This window comes from Xiphophorus hellerii, chromosome 1, assembly GCF_003331165.1.
Source record: "Xiphophorus hellerii strain 12219 chromosome 1, Xiphophorus_hellerii-4.1, whole genome shotgun sequence".
Taxonomy (NCBI): domain Eukaryota; kingdom Metazoa; phylum Chordata; class Actinopteri; order Cyprinodontiformes; family Poeciliidae; genus Xiphophorus; species Xiphophorus hellerii.
Genome location: NC_045672.1, coordinates 30,832,005 through 30,850,997, shown reverse-complemented (window position 1 = coordinate 30,850,997; position 18,993 = coordinate 30,832,005). Strand labels below are relative to the sequence as shown.

At 37.3% G+C, this 18,993-nt stretch overlaps 1 protein-coding gene across 3 annotated transcripts in view; it reads right to left on the bottom strand.

The window, feature by feature from the left end:
- LOC116718343 (cryptochrome-1-like) overlaps positions 1–18,033 on the bottom strand; it is a 36,754-nt gene extending 18,721 nt beyond the window's left edge. For 2 of the 3 annotated variants that reach the window (XM_032560189.1, XM_032560199.1), the window contains exons 1-9: positions 17,879–18,033; positions 14,738–14,901; positions 6,806–6,914; positions 6,153–6,295; positions 5,112–5,296; positions 3,492–3,580; positions 2,614–2,754; positions 1,291–1,603; positions 275–425 (exon numbers count right to left, since the gene is read on the bottom strand). In XM_032560189.1, coding sequence (XP_032416080.1) covers positions 275–425; positions 1,291–1,603; positions 2,614–2,754; positions 3,492–3,580; positions 5,112–5,296; positions 6,153–6,295; positions 6,806–6,914; positions 14,738–14,895 — 1,289 coding nt within the window. In that variant the 5' untranslated portion in view covers positions 14,896–14,901; positions 17,879–18,033. Of the gene's footprint in view, positions 1–274; positions 428–1,290; positions 1,604–2,613; positions 2,755–3,491; positions 3,581–5,111; positions 5,297–6,152; positions 6,296–6,805; positions 6,915–14,737; positions 14,902–17,878 lie in introns of all 3 variants that reach the window. The other variant, XM_032560210.1, reaches the window with a different exon arrangement.
- Between the last annotated feature and the right edge of the window lie 960 nt (positions 18,034–18,993).

Genomic DNA, 18,993 nt, shown 5'->3' with positions numbered 1-18,993 from the left:
TTAGTTTGGCCTGTGCAGCTGAATAGTTGCCTGATCTGAGCCTCATTTTATGAACTAAAGATAAAAAAGCAAGTCTAGAAAACTTTCCAAACATTTAGAGAAATAAATCTATTAATATGAGCTACTTCCTGGATCAAGTTTTAGGTCTTATTGCTTTCAGTAACCTAATAATATCTGGTTTATGGAGAGAGAGGGATGGAGGGAAGAAGGGCAGCATTCAGGCGGCTGGAATCAGTTGTTGGCACCAATGGGCGATAACAGGAAAGGTACCCACCTGATGAAGTCCCCGTTGGGGTCGGTGCGCCGGCCGAAGCCCACAGGGCAGTAGCAGTGGAAAAACTGCTGAAAGAATGAACTGCAGGACAGCCACATCCAGCTGCCCGCATTCACACTCCAGTCTGCGTCCAGAAGCAGCTCCTCGAAAAACCTGAAGCAGCAAAATGTTTTTTACTATCATTTCTGAGTTTATCTCAGGAACTACAAGGTTCATTTGAATGGTTCTGGTATCAAAACAAAGGAAGAACTCCAGAGAATCTAAAAACTCTAAAAATCTAAAAACTGACTTCTAAAAACTAATTTCATGCAAAAACAATGAAGCGTAGAAGTTTTGATGAGGGAAATGAAAAGTAAACAGTAGCAAGGTCGACAGAAATGGATGTTTTAATATAGATCATTCTCACATCTTTGTATGGTTTCAATTTTTGTGGAAAACATTATTAAAGATCTAAGTGACAAAAAATGCTGTGAAGGCAGGAGTAAATTTATTCTGGTTCAACGAGTTTTTCATGTCATTAGGTGATTATTATGTTTTAAGAATAGCAGAGTTTGGGTTTTAAGTATCTTATCTACCTCAGCAAATGTCTAAAAATCAGCTGCTAAACTTTTCTGCTTTGCCATTAGAGAGGTCTGACTGACCTGCAGACCCATCAGGTCACATCTGCAGTTATTAAACCCCCCCTTCTGCTAACTCAGCAACTTTCTTGCTATGTTTAGCAACATTTCAGACAAAAAAATTGGTCTCTTTTAAAATCGGAATCGGCACATCAGGCTTTTTAAAGATTGCAATCGGCGATCGGTCAGTAAACTGCAATCAGTGCACCTCTATCTGTTATGCTGATATGCAAAATTCATATAGTATTTCATATGTTTGGATTGATTTTGTTTTCCTGGTACCTTGGGTTTCAGGAGTTAAGGTCAATGTTTGCTACATTTTTTATTTTAAGGGCTGAAGTTCTTCCTTCTTGATCCAAATAGTTCAGTAAAAATGGAGTGGGCATTTTGCATTCCTCACCTTCATCCCTTCCTCCCAGCTGATCCACAGGTCTCCTCTGGTGAGGAAGCAGGCCACGGCGTGCCGGGCCAGGTGATGGATCCAGCCCTCCTGCCTCAGCTGAGTCATGATGGCGTCTATCCAGGGGAAACCGGTCTTGGCCTCGGCCCACTTGGCAAGCGCCTCGGGGTTCTTGTCCCACGGGATGCGGACGCAGATGGGGTTTCCCTCCATCTTGTCGAAGCGCGGGTTGTTGGTAGCTGCAGTGTAGAAGAACTCGCGCCACAGTAGCTGTCCGTACAGCGAGAGCGGAGGAGAGCTGTTCTTTTTTACCTGGAGCCGTTTAAACACAGAGATGGAAAAAACAGGTTATTAATGCTACTTTGTTTCCTGCAGTTTTACCTTAATTTTGGGTCCATTTAAACCAGCTAAGAACAATTTCGGGTGGCCATTGATTACTGCCTAAAATTTGTTCCTTAGCTCAGGCTGTCGATGGCAATACACATTAAAAAATAAGGACATTTTCCCTAATTTAATTTAATTTGATTTATTAGTAACATGGATGAAAAACATTCAGTGGCTCTAACTAAAATCCACACAAGGGCCGTTCAATAAACTTGGCAAAATAAAGCAAGAGTGAAAAAATCCTGCTCTTGTTGCTAAAAACACACCAAAAAAACAAAATCTAGGAAGAAATTCACGCAAAATCAAGAAATTTCTTTTTGTTTTTAGCACTAATGCATCATTGTGAGTGAGTTTACTGCTAATTTTCTGCAAAATAGTCAAAAAAATTGGGCTTAAGTGATTCTAACTCCCACCTGCAGGTGGCAGTATTTCTTATTGCTGCTCATCCTTAATTAAAATAAAGTTATAGTCCGTGATTCATCCAGCACACTAACAAAATGTCACATTTATTATAATTTTTCCTCTTTCTACACAAAATGTTTTTATTTATTCTGTTTTTATAAATATTGTACATAACGTATATAAACGTTTTGTGAGCATATTTGCTGTTATTGCCTGTCACTTTGCTGCTGTTGCAAAGAAATTTCCCCATTGTGGGACAATAAATGATAATTGTGTTCTGTTCTATTCTGTTCTTAAGAACAATTATTACAAAACTCAATGCAAATAAAGAATTTGTTATTCTGAATGCATAAGAATCACAAAAACAATTGTGAAACCCTGGAGGGACTGATCAATTTGACAAGATGTTCAATATTATTTAATTTTAAGACGAACGTATCGACTGCTGACAGCTGCTTGTTAATATTTTAACGGTTTATCAACGTATTTAGGATAAATCGGTCGTTATGGAGCGTGCTGTGAGTTTGGGGGCCAACCTTGCGGTAGAGGTCGGTGAGTTTGAAGTAGAAGAGGCGGCAGGAGAGGCAGCCGAAGCGCAGGTAGGGGCTGAGGCCGGTGGGGCTGGCCAGCAACGAGTTGGCGTTCATCCGGGGACGCTCGAAGTTAGCCACCCACGCCTGGGCAGAGAGACGAGATGAACAGAAATAAAGATGTGATCAGACAGGTTTGGTCAACTTCTGACAAAATCTCTTAAAAGATTGTTTCTAAAATTGAGAAATTTCTGTTTAGTGTTTGATTAAATCCGTGAAAACATCTAACTTCTTAGCAGATAAAGCAGAAGTTACGGTTATTCCTACAATAATGTTAGGGCCATTGTAGACAGAAAAAAGGAGTGCATTCTCAGTAATTTTGAGATTAATCTCAAAAACTTTCAAGATGAGTTCTGAGTTCAAAAAGTAGAAAAAAAACCCAGAAATATTTTGATTAATATCAAAAGAAATTCTAGAAAATTTTTCAAATTAATCTAAAAATGTCTTAGTTTTTTTTCTCCCACATTTTTGGGTGGAAATTTACACCATTGAATATGCCTGATAGATTATTATGTCTATGAAATAAAGAAAAAAGTTTAACCTTTTCATGAGTAAAAAACACCTCACAATGTCGAAAAAAAAAAAACCAAAACAAAAATGCAAAAGAAACAAAAAAACAGGACAAAACCAATACAGAAATAGACAAGTAGTAGAAATGATTGTTTGATGAAAAGTTTACTGTCAGAAACCAATTTATATATTTAAGTATTTTCATCAACTGGAGTGAGGATGTCACGTTGTCTTGATTCAAATTTAAGCTAAATAAATGAGGGATAAGTAATCACAAAGGTTCTGTAATGTTAACATGAGGGTGTAATACTGACTTTTCTCTCCAGGTGGCGTTCTATCCTAGTCAGAGCTTCAGTCTCTCCTCCAGGCCACACAGCTGAAGGGAGGCCCTCAGTGTCGAAACCTGAAAAATATTCATTTAAATCACCTTAATCAGAACATCCAGCATTCAAATATCAGAAAAAAGAATTTAGTTTTGTTAAATAAACAAAATTACATTAAATTAAACACAACTGATCATTTAAATGACAGTTGTGCTTTTTGAAGACTTTATTTTGTGAGTGGTTTGACATTTAAACTGGATCCATTATTAAACAAAATTAGTTTTACTCCCTGATCTCAGGATGTGTGGAGACCAAAACGTTAAACCAAAATGATTAAAGAGTTGGACAAAAACCTAAAACTGTACCTTATATTGAGGAAAAATCTGATTTTTAATAAAGTCCAGGTGAGAACACAAACATTTTTCCATAATAAAATTCCTATTTTTCTAACTTTCATTGAAATTGATGGACAAATTCTGTACAAAACACTGAACTACGTCACAATGAATAAAAAACGGACATAAAGTGTCTTCTTTCTGTTAAAGCATCCGGGCGCAGCAAGGCTTGGTCATTTATTGCTGCAACATTACACTCCTAAATGCCGGTGAATCATCGACAGAACAAACTGTGAGAGTTTTGAGCTACATTCTGAGTTAGAAATAAAGCGCAAACGGTTCTGAGCAGCAGATGGCGCCGTTTCCCACGCAGTGCAGCTGCAGCCAGCAGATGGTGCCAGGATCTGGGATGGGACAGATCCTGGAACTCTGAACGGAAAACTTAACGTCTGGACGGAGTCGGGATAAGCAGGCTAAACGTGGCCTCTGGTTCATTTCAGGGATAAATCACAGCCTGTGAGGTTAAAACCTGCACAGAGACATCGTCCAGCTAAAGCTTAAGTGGCTGGTGGATCAGTTAAAGAGTCGGGTTGAGCAGGTGTAAACTGCAGATGGCTGCAGGTCGGCTAAATATATGAATGAACTGAAGGTCTGTGAATGGAAAGCAGGCATCTGGAAGGTTCCTCTAAGCAGCTGAGCCTAAATAATCCAATAGGAAAAGACTTTAAATAGAGAAACAGGACTGAAGGCGCTTAATGCTTTTATTAAGGAGAGACGTTTTGTTGTTGTTGCATCCAATTTGTCCTTTTAAATGTTTACTAAATAAATATACAGAACACTAGAGAACCAGCAGTGTTCAAACCTTTTGGCCAAAATCATCAAAATGTCTGAAACTACAACAAAATTACACTTTCTACTGCTCAACAATAATTAATAATTCTAATTAAACAAGTAACAAAATGAAGCAAAATCAATGTAGATCCAGAGCTAAAATAGTTTTTAAAAATGTTATTAAAAGAAAGAAATTACTTTTACAAATTCTTTTGGGCTCAGATGAAAAAATAAAAACATTCTGTTGATTCTCAGCAGTAAGAACCAGATTTGGGTCACTCTCTCTTTAAAACTGCTTTCCGTTTCAAGCAAAACTTCATCAATAAAAGCAGATTTGGGTTTCCTGGAATATTTCTCTGTAGAAGTCAGTAAATAAATGTGATTCCTTTTATGGAATTAAAAATTAATGAGGAGAAAGTTATAAATCGATCGTTTGTTTCCTCACCCAGCTCCTCCAGCGACGGGACGCCGTACTTTTCCCCGTGGTCCTCAGAGACGGGCGTGACGCAGCCGCCCATCAGCGCGTCCGACAGCGTCTCCACCGGCTTCTCGGGCGGATCCAGCCGGCTTATCAGCGTCTGGAAACGCTTGTAGGTGAGAGGAGGCTGTCCGCCGTTCAGCTCGATGATCCTTCAGACGGAGAAATGAGGAAAAACACACTGATTTACCTGCTGGTTATGGCACAGAAGTTATAAAACCTGCTTTAAAAAGTTCTGTTCACGTATTCAACTTTATTTATTCAAAAATACCAGTGATTTTATTGCATTTAAAAAACAAAAATAAACATTTTTTTTAATCCATTAAGCAAAAGAAATCAACAGGATTGTGTTCCTGACTCCTCACTGTCAGATGGGAGATATCTGAGGGGTTTCTTGCCCGTTCAGAATGTTTCAAGTTCTACCATTGAGATCAACATCTGGGATTTGACTAGGCCGATGATTTCCCGTTTTTATCTGGTTCTTCTTGGATTTTTTTCAGGATGATTTTGATTTTTTTCCATGTTGCAAAGCAAAGATCTGGTTCAAACTAAGTTTATTTAAGAGATTATTTCACATTTTTCACACAAACTGATTCACGGGTACCAGTAGAACAGCTCATTTCAAAATCTAAAGAGATTTGGGCTTTTCTTAGAAATATTTTAATGATATTTGAGATCACTCAAAATATTTTAATCCCATTTTAAATAGGATTAAAATACGTGCATTTATTCATATTTATGGAGAATTTCTGCACCACAATTTCAGTATTTTAATTTTGCTTGTTTATATTGTTTGACATTTTCCACTATTGTTAAACTCAATATTAAATCTGAATATGTAAAAACTAAAAATAAAACTACAGGCCGTCATCAGATGTCCTATTTTTTTAATATGACTAAATTTGAACACTTGATATTAAGCCACTTCAGGATTTTAATGTTTTATTGCAGATAAATAAATAACCTGAAAGGTTTTATTAGAAACTCATTTTCTGAGCGAGGTCTCACTTGTCCAGGTCGTAGAGTGTGTGTGATATCTTGACGATGACCTCCACCCCCGCCTCCATGGCCAGCTTCTTGATGGCGGCGTCCCGCTCCTTCCCGAACGGCTCTGAGTCGTACTCAAAGGTCAGCCGGGAAATCTTCCACTCCTGAGCCGCAGAGGTCACAAATTACAGAAAATCATGTCAATAAACTCTCTCTGTGTGTGTGCGTGTGTGTGTTAGTCGAACCAAAACCAGAACACAGACTGTGGGTTTTACAAGCAAAAATGTGTTAGAGCAGGGGTGTCCAAAGTGCGGCCCGAGGGCCATAAAAGGCCCTTGGACTGATCCAAATTTGGCCCATTGATGCAAATGGAGTTTTAATTTCTAATTTTCTTACAGTATGAAATGTAAAATGCAACATTAATGTTTGTCTTTTTATAACGGAGCTGAAATCAAGATGAAATCATGTTTATTCAGAGACTTTTACTGAAAAGTCTGAAAATGATGAACCCAAATCAACTTTTTAAAGTTTATTTGGGTGCAAATAGTTTAAAGTCAAAGTTTTTATTTTTTTGACCTGCAACTAATTTTGACTCAACAATTTTGGCCCATGTGACAAAACGTTTGGACACCCTTGTGTTCGCGTTAGTGAAGCGTTTGCCTCTGTGTGCCGACCTTGAAGAGGCGCGGGAAAACGTTTGCTGGTTGACCCCGGATGACAAAAAGGCGGGAGTTGAGTTTTCGGAGACTTGCGTCCAAATCTTCTAAACACTGGAGCAGAAATCTGGAGAGGAAAAACATTTCATTAACAACAGGAAGTACGATCTAGACCTGTGTGAAACATTTAAGTCCCAACTTCACAACTAACAATAAAATTAATAATGAGAACTGTTCATGAGGTTTTTTAAGTAACTGCAATCAGAAACCTTAAAACCAACATTGCAAAAACACCAAATCTTACCAAGTAATTTTGTTAGTACACTTGAAATTAAAGTATTTCTGAATTTGAACTGATGTAAAAAAGTTTTAAAAGTGAAGTATTTTAGCTGATTACCAACTCATTTCATTGTGTAAACGTTGCTGCTCAGAATAGAGGAGCGTCATATCAGTGAAAACACGTCACTGCTGTTTCCATCCTGCAGCGCTGCACGGCGTCAGGGGTCATGATCAGGGGTCATGGTCAGGGGTCATGGTCAGTGGGACAGAGGATGAAGGTTTCCAGGAATCTGACTGGCCCCAACACATTTCTCTGTAGATCCACATCTACTCTAGTTTAAACTAAATTAAACACAAAACGCAAGTAGAGTCAAAAAGATCACGGAAAACTGAACCTTAAAAACTGCAAAAACACAAAATCTTACCAAGCATTTCTCATCTTCTTTCTATATGTTTATTCACTTGAAATAAAACAAAACTGACTTTTAAGAGCTTGTTTTAAGTGAACAATTCCTTAATATTGATGAAATACTAGTTCCACTCTGTTTTCTAAAAAAAGTTGCTTTTTAGTTAGTTTTGTTTTATTAAGTGTACTAATATAGTTACACTGAAAACTAGACAAGAAATACTAGGTATGATTTTATTTTTACAGGTGAGTCTAAGTGGTTGTCCATCTCTACAGCTATTGCACTTGAGTTAGTCCTATATTTATATACAGAGGTGGGTAGAGTATACATTGTACTCACAAGAAGCACTACTTCAACATATCTTTGAAGTAGGAAAGTAGGAAAAGTAAAAAGTAGCCGCCCAAAAAATTACTCAAGTAAGAGTAAAAATGTATTTGGTAAAAAGTCTACTCAAGTACTGATAACTGATCAAATGATTAATTATTAAATATATAAAATTAATATAAGATTAAGTGGAAACTTTTGTATTTTAAAGGACAAAAATCACAATAATTTATAAAAGTAACAAAAAAATAGCACCAGCCGTTTGGACGGACCTGCGTTACAAACAGAACCTGCAGCTGCATGGCGTTCAGCTAACTTCTGCTGCTTCCTGTCCAACTCCTGGCCTAATCACTGAACCTGAGCAGCCGCAGCTCTCAGCTAAAGCTCCGTTTGTTCCCAATCCTCACGCAGACAGACAGAGCTGCGAGACAAAGTAGTGCACACAATAAGGCACGTGCCAGCCTGTTCATGAGCCAGGACCAGGCTGTCGGCTCACCATTTAGGGCAGCAGACAAAGCTTTCAAAAATGGTCATTCAAGTCGAGAATCTACCCTAATAAAACTCATATTATGTATTCATGTACAAGCATTTTAGGTTTGGTAATTTAGACCCAACAGTGTTGTGAAAAAGTAAAACCTTGCTCTGACACTAACCTAGAAACCTTTGCTTTTTAGGGCAGGATACACGCTGTCTGCATCAGTCGATTCAGAGCGATGACGCAAATGGTTTTATGGCTGCACCAAAGCAAACAAGCACGCAAAGAACTACAATACCGAACATGACAAGAGTTCATAAATCACTGCACTACTTTAAAGATCTGCTGCTGTTGCATCAACCTTCCAGACCTCTCAGGTCTTCCGGTTCTGGTCTGATCTGCATCCCCAGAACCAATCATGAGAAGCAGCATTCAGATTCTATGCACCACAAATCTGGAACAAACTTCCAGAAAACTGCAAAACAGTCGTAAACGCCGAGTTCCTTTAAATCAAGACTAAAAACCCAGCTGGTTAAAGTTGGTTTGGAAACATTATAAATGAAACACTGATCAACATATTTGATATGTATGATTTCAAAATATGTTTGTTCAATTATTGACTGTATGGCGTTTTCTTTTTAACTTTATAATTTTCTGTTTTTATTATGTAAAGCACCTTGAACCGCCTTCCTGCTGAACTGTGCTATTACAAATAAACTCGAGTTAATCTTTCTGAAAGTGCCAGAAACAGATCAAGAAATTCTATAATTTTAAATGAAACATAACTCGGGTTTTACAAGTCTGAGTTTAAAAGCACACAATCGAATTAAACGTTAAACACAAGAGGTTAAAAATGGAGCGTAATACTGTATTTAGTCCAGGTTTAAAACCAGTGGCTGAATGTGCCAAAAACAGGCAAACAACAAGAGGCTGAAGGAAGAAGCTAGCAATGTGCTTCAGAGGAAAAGACGACAGTAAAACAATCATTTGCATGTTCAGTTTTTATGACAAACAACTCCAAGTTGCAGAATGTATGAGGAAAGAAAGAAAGAGTTCAACAACAGGAGAGCCTGGCAGTCAAAATAAATTCTCACTCCATTCTGGAGACTCACTCGACCCAATTGAGTTTCCCAAAGTACTACACTCCTGAAAAAAAATAAAATAAAATAAAGAATACCTCTAGAAGACCAAACCCAATTGGTCAATCAAAAACAAAGATAGAAACAGGAGAACAGGACAAAAACAGGAGAGCAGGGAAATGATTAAAAACTGCATTTAAATTCAAAGAGTGTTCAGCAGATCAAAAGTTTTTGATTTCATGTCATTTTCTGTCAAACATTAATTACTTTCATGACCCTCCTGATGAGCTGCACTAGCTAAGTCATTAGCATTTAAACATAACTGGCTTCACCTCTTCAGGACAGTAACTGGGTTTGGCTCTGAGGAAGCGTATATAATGAAAGTTATTAACAATGTCTAATTTCCCCAAAATAAGAACCATTAAAGTGGATTTTGTTAGTAGTTTTGACCCAGACAGAAAAGAAGCGATTTTAAAATTTTGCTTAAAAATAAAACCTTTATTTTAATTTTTACTCTGCTTGAAACAAAGTAAATCAAATCGGTACAAAAAGCAGAACATTACAGATTCTCCTCTTTCTGATGGACTGAATGAACAGGAAGCAGCTTCAGAAAAGTTTTCATCAACGTAAACTCGCACAAATAAACAGTGTTTTAATCATGCCAAACCCATAGGGGGCAGTGTAGCGCACAGCTGAAACCTGTCAGCCAATCAGATTGCTTCAAAGCAACCATGGCTTCCTGTTAGAAGTTAAACATGGAGGCAGAAAGCTAAATTGAAGAGACAAATATATAGGTTCAACTACAGGTCTAAAAACCTGTCTCACTCAATGTTTATGAATTCCTTGTAATGAATGCGTCTTGTTTTCATTTTTTAATGTTTAAATCTGTATTTTATGGACATTTGTTGCTGTTTATACTAATTCTTTTGATTGTAGAACTTTGAGATTTTTGTAAACATCAAATTAAATTTATTATCATTAATAGCTACTTTTAAATAGCTGCAAATACAGTTAATAAAACAAAAGTATGTCAAAGCAAGCATGTGGATATATTGGTGCATTATTTATTGCAGATTGTAATGCACAGGATGCTAAATCTCTATTCAATGTACAAGCAAACATAGTTTACTCAAATCTCCACTTTGGTCGAAGTTTAAATAAATAATAATTTTTTGTGATATTAAACAGAGTTTTTGTGTTGATAAAAGGCCAAACACTTAAAATTTATCCGTTTTATTAGATATCCAACTATTTGTGGACTTGGCCTAACCTGCACTTTGAGTGAATTATGGATAAAAAATAACTAAACATGGTGGAATGTGTCATGTCTTCTTATATCATTGTGAAACCTTAGAAGAGTGTTTACTTTTCTTACTTTGCATCAGGACTATATATAATATCAAAGCCGGATCTCATTCTACAAAAAAAAATATTCTAGGCATTTTTCCTTTTTAAAAATCAGTTCTTGTGAGCCGATATGTATTCATGAATTACAGGGATGCATCTGCACCTGGTTTCTAAGACTATTTGCATGGCTGCATAAACATACGCGGTTAATGCTGACGCTCAGGAGCGTTTAAGCAAGCTTCCCAGTTTAACGGCCTTTCTGTGTTTTTAATGTGTGTGTGCAGTTTTGTTTCCACCTTATATAAACGATATGGCCTACATGTATTGCAGCGGGGACACACACACACACACACACCCACACACACACAGAGCTTCGGCTGCACTATAACACAATCCTTTAGCCTAGTAACCTCATTCACCCCCCCACACACACTGAGAAGGGTAAAGTCAGATTTTAATCAGCTCTCTCACCTGCTGGGTGTTTCAGAGGAGCGACTGAACAGTGACTGAGCGGTAACTGGAAGGTTTTGGTTTCAGGTTTTCTGACAACATGTTCATGTGATTTCAACTATAATCACTTAAATCTTTTATAAAAAAAAACAAACAAAAAAAACATTTAAACTAACAGAAACTAAGAAAAGTTTAGCATAAAGCAACTTTGACTACAGAAAGTTGCAAACGACTAAAGCCTGTTTTAAAATAGTTAACATTAAAATTAAGACATGAAAAAAACATTTATTTAGCAAAAGTAGAAAGAAGTTCAGTGGTTGTGAAAGTAAGGGTCGAGGCCCTATAGTGGGTCGGGAAAAGCCCAGTTTTGGGTCATATTTCAAATAAATAAGAAACAATCTAAAATATATATATATTTGCAATAATTGTAAAGAGATTTAAGCAAAGAAAACCTCATTATAAAAAAGAAAACCTTGTTTTTTTAGAGGCCGTACAATATCAACTGCTGTGGAAATGATCCACCCAACAATACAATGCAATATTTATTGGTAGTTTCATAATTGGTGAGTTTATGACGTTTTTATGATCTACAGCACTTTGACCTGCTTTATTGCTGAAATGTGTTATACAAATAAACTTGACTAAACAAGCTTGGCACAACAGACCAAACTGGTTTGGTAGATTTTTCTTTTTAATAAGCAAAACAATTATCTGAAAAATTTAAATAACACAAAAAAGGGGATAAATTTGTAAAGGAAAGAAACATAAAGGTATTTTATCTAAACTTCTGATTCTGGCTCCCTGGATGAACTGAAACCTGAATGACGAAGACGACCTGTTGCTCTTTAAACTAAGAGCGCAGCCCTGTATTCCTGCTGATGATGAATGGTGACATGTTTTTCTTTGTGTTAGCGTTAATTACAAGCAGCTCACCGAGACGTAGCTGCTTTTATCTGCGTCTCCACCTCAAGCAATACCGGTTGGGTAACGGGCCACACAGGAAGATCTCGCCACAAGTAGGTCATGATCACATAACCGCTTCCTGCGCTGACACACTGGCCTAAATTACCTTCAAAATTTCACCTACATTTCTCCTTTTATTGGGAAAAACTTCTGATTATTTACATTTCAGGTATAGAACTAATAGTCCTTATGTTAGAATAATATATATCACCAGAGAGATAATACAGGGTAAAACCTCCATTTGTCTATTATGACCCTGCAGATCAGTTTCCTGTTATGTGCACGAGTTTTGTTTTTCAGAACAATGCAACATTTGAGAAGCTGCTGGATAAGCATGTGCAGGTATCAGTGGGGTTATCAGGAAAGGCTCCTCCTCCTGATTTCATACGGATGACATAAAAAAAGATGTTTTCATTCAAAACAAAGTGACTAAATAAAACCTGGTCCCATCTTTAACCCTCGAGCTGGAGACAAAGTTAAAGAGCATTGAAATAAAATCACCAGCGCTAATTGGATGACGGTTTGCCAGGTGTGAGGGCAGCTGCACGTTTCAGAGGGTGTACTTACTTTTAAAGCTGCTCTGAGTCTAAAACACGTGTCAGAAAAGATCTGTTCTCTGCTGCCTCCACTGGGACAAAATTAGGGATGCACTGATCCACTTTTTCCACTTCCGATACCGATATCTCAGGTTTAGAATCAGCCGATACCGATCTGATACAGAAAAACAGCTGACCTGGCTGTAAATGCTAATTTGTTTAAACAAATATATTGAAATACTAATGTATTTGACACCACTGCACCAGTACAGCCCTCTTAAATACACAAAATCTCTTAAACATGGAAAAACAACCCAACTTTAATTTGCTCAGTGAGTGTAATCAAGGTGAATAACAAACTGGCAAAAACATGTCAAAATAAACTGCAACAAACCTTCTTTGATATGGTTCAGAAAGTGCAAATAATTACTATAAATATAATGTAAAATAAACAATAAATAATAAAAAGTATGGAATTAGACTGAATAGATCCGCCCTTATGGATCAGAAACACTGTCACTAATACCTGATCTAGAGTTTTTTCAACATAGGGACTGATCCAGATAATAATATTGGATCTTATGCCATCATAAGAGGATAAACATGCTATGCTGCTAATAATATAAAAATGTAAGGTCATATTTAACGTAACTGCTGATTTCTTTATAATTACTGGAGTTGAAACCTAAAATAAATGCATTTGAATCTGAAGTGGTATTGAAATCCGGCGTTTCCTGCAGGAACTGCCGGCGGCACTTGAGCATTTTTAGACTCAGACGAGCGTCGAGTCCAAAGCTCTCTGCATTGATTGCTTCTGTAATGAGCTAAAAACAGACATGAGGAGGGAAACAAACCAAAGCAGGCCAGTGACCACCACCTCAGCACCAACACGCTTCCCCAAACTCAGCCCAAAGAGACGCAGCTTTAAGTTTCAGACAACTGGACCTAGATGGGTTCCCTTCGACCCTGAAAGGTAGAGGCGCTCTCCTCAGGCAGACACTGAGCCTCATGTCTGCTTGCAGACTGACCTGCACCAGGGGGATTATGGGAAAGCAGATTTAAACCAAAGGGCACCTTGTGGCTGTGGAACCACTGAGTGCTCTCCTCCAGCTCACAACTCTTAACTTTGATTATTATTTTGCAATTTTTGCAAATAAAAACTGAATGAAACTAGAAAAATCTGTGTTCTGAAAACATGCTTATATATTCTTTAGCGCCTTAAAAAATCCACCATACCTAAAGCACTAAAAGCAAGTACAGATCTAAAATATTAATTTCAGTAATTTAGGCAAAAATTAAACTTTACAGGTTTGTTTCAGATCTCTGGAAAGAAGTGAAATGAAGCTTTAAAAGCAGAGAAATGCTGACATCATGCTGCAGGTTGCAGAACTGCAGCTGCCTGGAGGAAAGTCCTCCTGTTCATGATTCCCAGATTAAATGATCAGTTCTTGTTTTTACACCCAGTCAGAGCAAAAATCATCTCAAAGTTTAGCTCAGGTTCCAGCTAAAAGAAGCAATAACAACAATAATAATACATGAGACTGAGTGAAGCTACTATCTTTGTTTAATGAACCAAAACAATAAAACTTAGAAAGTGTTAATAATGCTGAAGAAATTATTAACACTTCTGAAGAAAAGTCTCACTGGTGAGATATTTCTGGATCAACCAGGTGATTCCAAAGAGTCAAGAGGGACGGTCGTTTCTCTTGACTGTACAAAACAAAACTGAAATTATTGATTCTAACTTTCCTAACTGCCTGAACTTTGATTTAACTAGACCGATTTCCTCATTTACACCAATCATGTTAGTAATGGAAGGAAAACTTGATCCGTTTTCCTTGGGAGCTAAATATGAAGAAATGATACTTCTGAGAATAATACATTTTAGACTACATTTTAGAAATTCACACATATTTTCCAACAGAACACATCCAGAGTTAATGGTGCTTCACTTCCGTTTCTTAACTTAACATTTAAAAGCACAAATAAAAATATTAGCAGTGAGTGAAACTTGTTAATCGTTCCTTGATTCCACAGTGAGGAGCTACGGAGTGAATAGTTCGGAGCCAAACTCAGACAAATCGTCTTACCTCCACCTGTTGACCCCGACGTTAGACGAGCCTGCGAACCACGGGTCCAGGAAGTAAACGCAGCGCACGGTGCCAGCCCCCCGCACCGCCTCCCGGAGTGCCGGATTGTCGTGGAGGCGCAGTCCCTTACGGAACCAGTGGATGGAATTTGGGGCCATCGTATTCTGCAAAAGGACGAATAGAAAATAGTAAATAATCAAACATCAGGAGCTAAGTGCTTTCAGGGCAAACAATCTGGATTTGAATGCAGCTTTTAACCAGGTCTCATTATTCTGCGTCCAAACTGCAGCATAAACATCAGTTTTCTGGTTCATAAGGTGGTTGTGTGAGAGCTGCAGCTGCACACAAAGCCAAAGACGAGCAGGACAGAAAAGAAGTCGCCTCTGTCCCAGAAAACGTCCAGGACATGTTGAAGTTCTGCAGGAACCGCAGAAAACCTCATCCCATCATCAATTCTCCTTCTGATTGGTTGGGAATTTATCTGAAATTATTCCCTGTATATTACTTGAAAATGATCTCAAAACGACATTATTGTTATCACAATAACGTCTGGCAATTTATCATCCAGCAAAATTATTATGACAGGCTTAGGTACAAAGTAAGATACTAAAATAAGAACTCTAGCTTGGCTGCAGATCCAAAATGTTCCCCTAAAATTTGAGTCATTCTGTTGGCGGAGGACGGCAGGCGTAGGAAAGCCGTTTATTCACTCAGCTGGCTTTGATACAAACACAAAGATGGGTCACCTCCGTCTTTTTTTCAATGCATCTCTGAGCACAGTTTATTTTTCCCGTTTGACCAAAGGGTCCGGCGCCTGAGACTCCAGTGTGGAAACAGGAAGCTGAACTGAACGGCTGAAGGAAGACGAGCAGAGCGAACGGCTGCTAATTAGAAGAGGCTCATCCGCTGCAGAGCAAGCTGCCGCTTGGCCTGCAGCCTCTTTCACGGCTTGTTTTCTGAATGGAAGAATCGGAAAATCACTCCCTGGCCAGCTGGAAGAAGAACCATATGCTCATCGTTCTTTGAGATGTGGGTGTTCTTTTTGCTCTAGCAGGAGCCAAAGAGAACTGCTGCGTTAAATGGATCTACAGAACTAGATTCTCATGTTATGGTTGCAAAAATAACACCATTTTAAGCTATTAACACATTATGATGTCATTTTTTAAAAATAAATATAGTTTAGTTATTTACTGACTGTTTATTTTTTTCACAATGGGAACCATTTTTAAGCTGAACAAAAAAGTTGTGGGTTCAAATCTCAGCCTGCGTAGAGTGTAGATGTTCTCCAGGATGCATGAATGTGTTTTCTCTGGGCGCTCCAGCTTCCTACAACATGACTTTGGGTAATAAAATATTCTAAATTGTCTTTAAGGCTGCATGGTTGTTTGTCCTGTGTCTAAATTAGGTGACCAATCACCAGGAGCCTCATTAATTTTTCTTGTCCCTGATTGGTTGTAACCCGAGCAGATATGGAAAACCATACATGTTAGCTTGTGTGCTAAGATACGTTTTAAAGCACGTTAAGGTGTATTTGGTGTTTAAACTAATTCACACACTCTATGCTTAATGCGTTTAATCCAATAATTAATTCATTATCTTTTTCTATGTAAAAACTGACATCTTGCTTCATGGTTTGTCACTAATGAAACCATGGGCTCACCTTTTCATTTATTATTCATACACCAACAATCATAACTCATAAGCATGTTTTAAGCTTTCCTTCTATCACACATTCAGTCATTTCCAGTGAGTAAGTGATGGAGGATTGATGCGTTGGTATGTTACAAGAGGAAAACATGGAGGATGAGTATTAAAGAGTGTTCTGTGAGGATCCACAAAGCCAGGCGGTGGCAACAGGTGGCTGGATTTCACAGGAATCCTAACGGCATCAACTCAATTCGCTCCAAATTATCCACATTTCTGACAAAAATAAGAAATCCCAAGACACTTCATGAGAGAAAGCAGCCATAAAATGGATGGGAATTAAATTAAATTCACTTTAAATCAACTTGTTCTCCTCACACCAACTCCATTGAATTCAATACAACACAGACACATTCATATACAGATCTAATTTATCAATCCAACTTATTCCAAATCAGTCTAATGCGGCCAAAATCCAATAATAAATCATAGTTTCACACTCAAAATATATCCAATCAGATTTATTTTGGACACAATTCAATGTAATATAACCAGTTCACATCCAATTTCATCCAATTTATTTCAGTGCAACACAATTAGATTCAGATTCAAATCTAATTAAATGCAACTTTGTTCTTTTCAATCCATATTACTCCAATACAGTTTAGATGAATACAGATTCAATGAAATATGTGCAATTTAATCAATTATGTTACAATTTAAAATAAGACAATGGAGCACCTTAACAGCAAACACTTAACTAAATTTAATAAACCTTAACAGATAATATTAACACAAGAATGACTGCAAATATCCTGCAAATTAATAAGTGAAACAACACTATTATCAAAGTTATTAAAAAAAGAAACATTTTGTTTATGCATAACTATTTACTGTTTTTTATACTGGAAACAGGACGCTGATAAAAAGGTGCTGGGTAAGCAATTTTTAAAAATATTCACATTTCATTATCTATTCAATAATAATTGAAAATCTAATTTTGCAATATATATTAGGGATTATTTATATCAAAAGGTATTGCATTAATACCCTATAAAGTATATTAGTTTGGTTAGAATTAATTTAAATGGTTATTATCTTCTGATAAATCCTATAAAAGTCAAAAAGCTGAGATCTGTTCATAAAAACAGACGCTTTCTTTCTAAAGTATTAGGTCAGCGACCGCGACTTCTCCAGATGGAAATTAGGTCACGGCGTCTGTCTGAATGGGGCCTGAAATGCTGCACAACACCTCATATGAACTCAAAAATGTATATTTATATAATGTTAAGCATATACAAATTCTTAATTTCTCATTTTGGCCTCAAGTAGTTGAAGACAGATGTAAATTTAAGCAGGAGGAAGTTTACTTCTCTGATAGGAAATACCAAAACGGGGTCACCGGAGCGGAGTTTATGTAACCTGCGCGGCGCTGTTTCTACCACTTTAGATTGAAATGAAACACACAAGGCGCGAATAAAGCTTGTGCTGGCTTACCGGGAGTGATGTTTATGTCAAGCCCAGAGAAAGAAGCATTTCTTCGGTCCTGGAGGAGTACGGATCAGCGATGGGTATCAGGTACGTGCCAGCAGCCTCTGCCTGAGAATCCCTCGGTGCTCCTCCAGTGCCCTACTACTGTAACGTGTTTCATAACAGATGAAGCTACTGCGCATGTTCGGAGCAATATATACGCCGGCTTTATGTTGCATTCACTGTCCAAGGGTTTTCACGTAAACAAACGTTTTTTCTAATCCTGTCCACTCAACACACCATGTTTAAGAATAAGCTATAGAAAATAAGAACAAATATGAAATCTTATTCATTTAATATTGAATAATTAAGTTTGTGTACATACTTTAGCTTTTATATGCTAAGCAACTTTGTAAAACATGTCATTATTATGTCGGTTAAAGCTGTTATTTTCAGAACAAATATGAAGAAACACTATCATGAATACTAATTGAGCAAAATCTTTTTTGTCTGTCCATCTGACCGTCTGTTTTTTTGTTTATTGAGCATTAATATCTGCGCCTCATTTAAAACATCTAATAATTCCCATGTCACTAAAAGGCAGCACCAAACGTGAACTCAGACCTGTTTCCGAGGCGGACAACCCCATTGGTCGGTATGTTGTCACGTGTGTGATGTCGGTCACGTTTAGGAGGCATGGAATTGCGGAAGTTCCTTCCTGTAGTTGTGAATGGTTGACTCGTTTAATTAGGAATCTTGGTGGCAAATAAATAGATAAATAAAGCAGGTGGATATTCATGTAAATATATCTATAGTGTAGTGCATGCACTGACACTGAAAGAAAAAATATTCCAGAGAACTCTAATAATATAAAAATATATGTACCGTACATTTTACTCAATTTATTTACTTAAGTGTATTTAGCACAAAACGCTTCTTAATACTACGGGTGCCGAATTACAGTGTATGTTGATCAAAAAAATTTAATATTTACGTGGAGATTCTGTGATGAAGCTTACAATACCTTTGAAAATAGAGATGCACAATAATTACAAAACACATAACAGTAAGCAATAATAATAAAAATATAGATAAATAACAACAGTAATGATAATGCAGTGTGAAATACAAAGGTTAATTGG